Source organism: Pteropus alecto, unplaced genomic scaffold (genome assembly GCF_000325575.1).
Source record: "Pteropus alecto unplaced genomic scaffold, ASM32557v1 scaffold3, whole genome shotgun sequence".
Taxonomy (NCBI): Eukaryota; Metazoa; Chordata; class Mammalia; order Chiroptera; family Pteropodidae; genus Pteropus; species Pteropus alecto.
This window is the reverse complement of record NW_006442484.1, coordinates 65,257,829-65,266,400: the sequence shown is the minus strand read 5'-3', so window position 1 is coordinate 65,266,400 and position 8,572 is coordinate 65,257,829. Positions and strand designations below refer to the sequence as shown.

Below are 8,572 nucleotides of genomic sequence, written 5' to 3'. Positions count from 1 at the left end.
AGGACTCTAACCAAGAATTATAAATAGCAACATTTACAGGGCAAAAGTTAAGTCTCCTAACAAAAACCAAAGCAGAGTAAGGAATACAAAGGCATGGCTTAGGGAACAAAGAATAATTCATTCATTTCTGGAACTAGAAAGGGTAAGGCATGAAATTTATAGAGGTGATGAACTCAAGAAGGTAGAATGGTAATAATAGTAATAGACAATGACATTTTTAAGCACTCTCCATGTGCCTGGCATTATGTTTACCACTTTACAAATATGATTTTGCTAATCCTTAAAACTATTCAGTGAGAAGACTACTAGCACAAAATCAGCATAAGCAGACAGCAAAACAATCAGAGGTAGTAAACAAGAACGACAAGAAAATTGTGAAGGTTAGTGACTATACAACAATCAAGCAGAATTTCCATGGCCATCTGGAAAAACAAGTCCCAAATTGGTAAGGCTGTTGACATGTGAAAAATGTTCATGTCTTAGTCCAACTGACCAAATAGTGAGTGATTATTCTATTAATGAAGAAAAATTATGATATAAAATTTAATTCTTTAAATACACTACCACAGAACACCAGTGTTCTCTTCCCAATTGTTGACTGACACTGTAAATCCCTACTAGTTTGCAGTTCAGTCATTAATGTCTTAACTAATCCCAAACCAGGGACCGTAGGTATCTGTCTTTAAAATTATTAGCAAAATGATTCCCATCTAAGATAAGATATTTTGTGAACTATTTTATTTCAGGCATGATAACATATTTTCATACATGACTTTGGGAACTATATAATGAAAACTGGTATATCTAAGGTAACACTTTAAAGGTTGGAGATATCTGTTTCACCTTAGCAGCTGGAGATTTGTTCATTACTGCTGTCAGAGCCTGGATGGTTGATACAGCCAGACAATCCAACTGTCCCTGAAACACCTACCAGAGGGGGGAAAAAAGGCAAGAAATTAAAAATGTGCTCAAGATTTGTATTCAGTTAGGAAACCTTTGTTCTGAACACCTGAAAAAATAATTACTTAACATGCAATACATTCCTCTTCCAATGAAATGAATTTCTGAAACACTATAACCTGCAAGGAAAAGTTACCTACTTGATAGAAAATAAGCCACGTTTCAAGAAGGATAGGCTACGTTCATTCATTACATTAATATATTTAAAAACAAACACCAAGCTTTAAGACATGCTTTTTAAAACCCTAATGGACAATCTCAAGAGGAAGGGAGGGAGGTCTATCACTGGAAATTCTATTATTTTAATTTCTCTTCAAAATACACATGAACTTTCTAGGTTTAAATTTCATCAGCATATATAATAAGATGGCTAAAATAGTCCTGTCTACTTAGTTTCCAAACTCTGTGTTATAATAAAATTGGTTTGTGCATACAACTAATTAATCACGCTTGCAAACAATAGGGTATATCTATTTTTACACAAAATGCAGAACTTGAAGCAGAACATAAAATGAAATATGTATCTATAAACATTGTCATGTTTTTAAGAAGGCAATCTATAATGCCAAAAGTTGTAAGAAAAATTAAAACCAGCTCAATTTTGTCTATTTCTGTGTAAGCTTCACCATAAAAAAGAGAGGTGTTAAATTTCAGGTCATTTATAGTAAGAAAACAAAAATAAATATAACATCAATACTAAAAAAATTGAACATGACTGTTTTATCATCAGGCTTATGCAACCACGGAGGCATAGCATAAAGACTAGAGAGTTATAGAAACTAAGTTCCGAAAATCTGTTTTGTGGAATACATTACTATGACTTGATGCTAGTTAATCCATAAATAGGATTTTCCTCTCCCACTCCCACTAAAAATGATTTGAGTAAAGGGACTGATACTTTCAGGCAAGTTATCTAATCTCAGATCTTAGCTTTTGTTGATGTTATTCGTTAAACATTATTACATATAATAAACATATTGCATATGTAATAAACATAATATGCATTAAACATTCTGCATACAGAATTTTATACAAATAAGATCATTCCTAGACTTTATCCAATAGGACTAGGCATCATAGTACCTACAACTAGAAATACTAACATAACCTCTAAGAAGACTATTATAACTCGTTTATTACACTATAAGAGGGACTAACACTTATATAGAAATCTAAAACGGTACTCTGTAATTGATATTCAACATCCAGAATACAAAATAACAGATTATCATGTCTCTTTCTATATCACAGCTCTGTTTATAAACCTGGACATTAAGATAATATTAATAATGACATAATAAGCTCTTTCACAAACATTTTGGGAAAGAAAAATAACAAAGCAACATTTATAGGCAGTTTTTCCAAACTAAATGACCTAATGTATTGTACAAAGCAACATAAATTGCATATTTTTGCTTTACTCCCACATAGAGTTGAATTTTTAGAAAAGAAAAAATTAAGTTTTACTCTAAGACTCAACGAGCTCAGCATCTTCTTCCCTTCCTCCAAGATTCAGGTTGTCCATTGAATTATAATCATTACTTGTCAACAAGAAGCAAAGAATCAAGATATTAAATTGACCATACATATTTACAAACAAAGCCCTGAAGTCCCAATACACCATAATGCTTAGAAAAGAAGCCCCCAAATATGAAGTCACCACCAGTTGAACAGTGCTGATACAGGGATCCCATTCCTGTACTTTATATCTCCTCAAAAAAAGAACACACACACATACATAGATGGAATACTGTTGATCATTTATATATCAACTACCAAGATTTCAGTATATTTTATCTTTTAGAAAAAAAATTCAAAATAAAAATGGCTTTTAACAATTTTCAAAAATAATTAATATTAAAATTAAGATGTTTGTGTATTTTAAGACATAAAAAAAGTACAGGAATCATTGATCCCATTGATTGATTTTGGACTTCAGCTGAAACAAGATGCAGGCTTTGTAGATACCTGGTCCTCATTCATTTCTGTCAGTAATTTGTTGGCAAGGTCTTTCTCATTCTTGTCTGCCACCTTATTGTTAGCATTTAAAAACAGCTGTTAAACAAGAATAATGGAGACAGAACATTAAATTCTTACCTATAAGCAGAAATGAAGTTTAAATGGATTTCCTTGTCTTTTGAAAATAAATCCAAGAATTCACTTGTGAAGTATACCACTTTTAAACTGACAATCAACTATTCATATTTGGGGTAACAGACATTAGTTCATATACCATATAATTAATTATTATTTATTTATCTCTTAGAACTCAAAGTTACTAAAATAAGAAACAACAGCAATAATTTAATTAATCTTCCTAAAGTCTCAAAGAATCAGCTGAGAATGTCTCAGAGAAAAGAAGGAAATATGCTTCTTTTGAGACAGACTTCTTATTGAGACAGACTAAAGATAATGTAGTAAATAATGCACAGTAAGGGTTCTGTAGTTAATTAACAGCATTTATGAAGTGCTATTAAACTAGCTTTTACAAGGGTTCTTTCTAAAAATACTTCTCAGAGTTTCAAATACGCTAATGGGGAAGTCAGTGTTCAGCATTTCCCAAATTTATCTGAGCACACGTTTTGTTAAAAATTCTATAACAGTATTCTCCAAATACAAATCAACAGTATCAAGAGTTGAGCGTAATTTGTATTAGTTTGTGTACTAGAAAAGGGATTAGAATTATCTTAAACACACATGGGATTGCCCTCTTCTGAAAGAAATAAAAGGAATCAACTATTTTGGTTGAAGTATATAAAACTCAGCATCCCAAAATACCTCGGTAACAGATTAGGTAAAGAGAAAAATAATTCAAATGAGAGTGAAAAGGGAGAGAAATTTAGATTTATAAAGGGATTTATCAAGAGCATCCTAAGAAGAAAGTTCTTAGGCAGTTCTATCATTTCAGAGATAAGAAAAGTCCAGTATGTCCTGAAATAATGCAATATAAAATAAAGTGGATAAAGTAGTAGTATGATATGGTATGCAAGAGCATACATAAAGCTTAACCTAAAAATAGATTCGTGTATACAATATACGATTTGGAATCAGAAACCTGATGTGATTCTTGGTTCTGTTATTTAATAGCTGTCTGGTTTTAAGAAAAGCCACTTCTCAAAAAGGAAAATAATATCTCAAGAAATAGGTGTGCAGATTAAATGAGATAACTCATGCTAAGTTATTAGCATAGTATCTCACACATAACAAAAGTTTAATAAATGAAAGTTGGTTATTATTATTATTGGCAAATGTATAAAAAATAGTAATATTCCATAATATCTAGTTTAAGGTACACAGAATGACCAATACCGAGGGAAGCAAAAATTAGTAGTCTTTCCAGAAAGTATTCCATTTCAAGAATTTTTAAAAAGTTCTTATTCTTTAAATCAGTAACTTTATTTCTAGGAATCTACCCTAAGAAATGGTTAGAAACTCACACCAAGATTTTAGAATAGAGGTGCTCACTTCAGCTTTATTTACAATAGCAAAAAATAAGAAACCACCCAAATATCCAACAATAGCACAATAGTTAAATAATTGATGGTATACCTTTAGGTTGAAAGAGAAATCCTCAAACTTTCTGGTTTCAGGACCCCTTACCACTCTTAAAACTTGAGAACCCCAAAGACCTTTTGGGTTACATCTATCAATATTCACCATATCAAAAATTAAAATCAGGATACTTCAAAATATTTGTTTATTCATTCAAAAAATAACAAGAACACATTACGTGTTGACATTAAAAACATTTTTAAGAAAAATAACTATATTTTCCAAAATATACCTTTGTGAGGATGGCACTGTTTCTACATTTTTACAATTCTCTTTAAATGTCTAGCTTAACAGAAAATAGATGAACTCTCATATCTGCTTTTGCATTCAGACTGTTAGGATAATGTTGTCTTGGTTAATGAAGAAAATCTAGCCTCAAACAGGAATGCTGTTTATATTAGCCTCTGCAGAATCCCTAAAATGATCTTGGGGACCCCACACTTTGAGAATGTCTGGGTTGAAATATTCGCAGTCATTAAAAACAATGTTTTGAAAAATATATGATGGCATATATTTTGAGGAAGGAAAGACTCATTTTGGGATGGGAAGACTCATGATGCAACACGTTTAAAGGCAGGATACAAAAATAGTCAGTAGTATTCCAATTTTGTAAAGGAAAATATATTCACATTGAAAATATACACACAAATATTATGTGCATTTTGCCACAATTCTATAATTTAAATATTATAAATATGCATTTTGTAAAAAGATTAAGAAAAAAATATCTCTATACTTCTTCCTCCATAATCTCTATATTTATTGTGTATTGCTCTAGAATTTAAATAAAAATCTATTTAAAAAAAAAGAAAAGAAATTTGCTCAAGGTCACTAAGACATATATATGAATCCAAACAGGTGTGATTCCAATGTCAGGCTTTCAATTACAGCATTCTATCTATCCACTCCCAACACACTTTCTATGGAGCATCCCTCAGTTGCTCCTTTCATAAATTCTCATACTTAGACTGTCTTGATAAACTGTAGTTGATTTTAAGGGGTAGATGTGAAGAAGAAAGGGAAGAAAATAAAGAAAACAAAGATGAACAAGACCAAAAATATCAAGAGCTTTCCAGAGTCATCTGACTCTGTAATGCCTATATTTTTTAAAAATGATTTCAACTCCAAGCAGAGTATTAAAGTCAACGTAATGGTTTTGAATCCTTGTCTTTGCTAATATAAAGTTGCTGTTATTTTCTTCCCATTAATTCAAATATCATTAAACAGCTTTTAAAAAATGTTTACATTAATTCAAACCATATCCCCCTTTCAAATTGCAATACAGTGAAATATAGTTTTGATATACTGAAGAAAAGCGTATACTAGTAAATTTTAGTAGGAACTACATTTTATCCTAGTGATTTACCTTCTATAATGTGTGATTGGTAAGTTCTATATATATGTGAGATTTTGTCTTTATTACTGAAGTTGCCTTTATAACTGATAAAGCCACACCGCTTTTTTACAACAAACAAAAGGTTTTATAAACATTTCTCTTATGTTGCTTTCATCTCACCAGGAATAAATGATTTTTAAAAGGTGGGAGGAGGCCTCTTGACTCTCCCAGGTAATTTGGTACTTTTGTTGACTTCATAAAAATTCATTACTATTAATTAATATATTCTTTACTATTTTATGTTCTTCTTTACTATTTTTCTGTAAGTTAAGCAACCTAGTTACAGAAATGTTTTCAGGGATAGCCCTCCTAAAAATTCAAGGAGCTGATATTAAAATCCTGTTCTGGAATATTCTCACAGAATCAGAATGAAACCCTAATATTTTTCAGCATGGAGTCCATGAAAGAAATACCTTAAATAGAAAGGTAAAAGTTCTTTGAAGGCTGGGTCCCTATTCTTTTGTTACCCCTGTTGCTCATGTCTGACTAGTTACCTAACAGTAACTTTTCAAAGGCTTCTCAAAAAGCTCTCTAAAAAGTTTCTGATTCCATCTTGAAATGAAAATATGATATAATAATCAGAGATATTAGGTATTCCGTACTCACACACAAATGTACTACAAGTGCAAATCAGTAAAAAAATAAGAAAAATATGCGTATTGGCAGTATATATCAAGAACTTTAACAGTATTACTATTTTTCTACTTTTCTACATTTTCCAGTTATTTATGAGTTGTTTTCGATGTTCCCTAAATTAAAAAAAGTTTATGCCCTTTGTCCTAGTAATTCTATTAGAAATAAAATTCTATTCTATGAAACTTGAAAGAGTTATGTAATAGCAAAAAAAAAAAAAACAAGAAACGAATTAAGCATGTTCCAATAGGGAACAGTTAAATAAATTATGATACATCCACTTAATATTATATGAACATTAAAATTGTAACAGGAAAATACTAATAATCTTAAATGAAACAAAAGCTCAAAATTATATGCATCTAAGGCTCGCACTAAATTTTAACAATGCATAACAAAAAAGACTTTAAAATGCCACAAAAGAAACAACCCGATTAAAAAATGTGCAAAAAAAATTGAATAGACATTTCTCCAAAGAAGACTGCACAAATGACCAAAAAGCACATGAAACGATGCTCACTAATCATTAGAAAAAAGCAAATCAAAACATAATGAGATACCACTTCACACCCGAAAGAAAAGTAAGAGGAGGAGGAGAGGGTAGGGGAAGTGAAAGGGCAGGAGGAGGGGTGAGTGGAAGAGGAGGAAGAAAATAACTGTTGATGAGGATGTGGAGAAACTGGAACTCTTCTGCACTGATGGTATGTAAAATGGTGTAGCCACCATGGAAAACAATATGGTGGTTCCTCAAAAAATTAAAAATTTAATTGCTATGATCCAGCAATCCCATTTCTGGATATACACCCAAAAGAACTGAAAGCAAGGTCTTGAAGATATATTTGTATATTCATGTTCATAACAGCATTATCTATGACAGCCCAAAGGTGAAATCAACAGATGAATGAACAAAATGTGGTATAATATATATACACAATGCAATATTATTTTATCTTAAAAAGAAAGACAAATTTGTAACGTGCTGCAACATGGAAAACTCTTAGAGACATTATGCTAGATGAAATAAGTCACAAAAAGACAAATACTGTTTCATTGCACTTACATGAGGTACTTACTGTCGTCAAAATTATAGACAGAAAGTAGAATGGTGGTTGCTGGGGTGAGAGGAAAATGTGGAGTTGTTTAATAGGTCTGAGTTTCAATTGTACAAGAGGAAAAGAGATATGGGGAATGAATGTTAGTGATGGCTGCACAACTAACTATACGAATGTATTTCATACCACTGAACTGTACACTTAAAAATGGTTAAGATGGTGTATTCTATATGTGTATTTTACCACAATAAAAAAATTTAGTAATATGCTTGAATTTGAATCAAAACATAAACAAAACAACTTCCTAAAATCAAAGATAATGATAATAGAAAAATACCTTGCAATTCTGTAGCAGTCGTATAAGATGTTCAAAGCAATTACTGTTAAGAAAAATGGCCTGAAGAACAGGCCTATCTGTGCAGTCTAACATGGCTGTAATGGTATCTAGAAAAATAAACACAAATCATCCATTTACAAAGTAGAAAATTTGGAATCATAGAAATATTTATTCTAGCCATATTTTTAATTTAGGCTTTTTAGTTGACAAACATGTAAATAATAGGGATGAGCAGATAAAATTATCTATACTTCTTACTTGATTAAAAAAGTGAACATATCTATACTGTTATTAAAAATATTTAACTTTTTATATAAGTGATATACATTGCCTAGTTTACTTAGTTGTTCTTCCATTACAATGCTCAAATATAACCAAGTGAGATTCCCAATTTGCTTTTAAATAAATAACACATGGTTATATTTGGCAACACAGTCTCATTTATAGAGTATGAAATTAACATATGGCCACTATGAAAATGAGACTCCAGTAATTAATCCATTTGTGATGATGCTTTGTTCTCGCTTCCTACCGAAGGAACACCTCCATTAAGAAATCAAAGAACTGGGGGTGGTTCCATAGAGTATTGGTTAGCACATCTGCTTTACACGCAGAAAGTCCTGGGTTTGAGCCACAGTGGAG

The 8,572-nt window shown here is 31.2% G+C and overlaps 1 protein-coding gene across 12 annotated transcripts in view; it reads right to left on the bottom strand.

Moving 5' to 3' along the window:
* NBEAL1 (neurobeachin like 1) overlaps positions 1-8,572 on the bottom strand; it is a 129,123-nt gene that overhangs the window by 87,250 nt on the left and 33,301 nt on the right. For 11 of the 12 annotated variants that reach the window (XM_025039263.1, XM_015596596.2, XM_015596597.2 and 8 more), the window contains 3 exons: positions 7,931-8,037; positions 2,929-3,015; positions 844-927 (listed from right to left, as the gene is read on the bottom strand). In XM_025039263.1, the coding sequence (XP_024895031.1) occupies positions 844-927; positions 2,929-3,015; positions 7,931-8,037 (278 nt within the window). The remainder of the gene's footprint in view (positions 1-843; positions 928-2,928; positions 3,016-7,930; positions 8,038-8,572) is intronic. The other variant, XM_025039268.1, reaches the window with a different exon arrangement.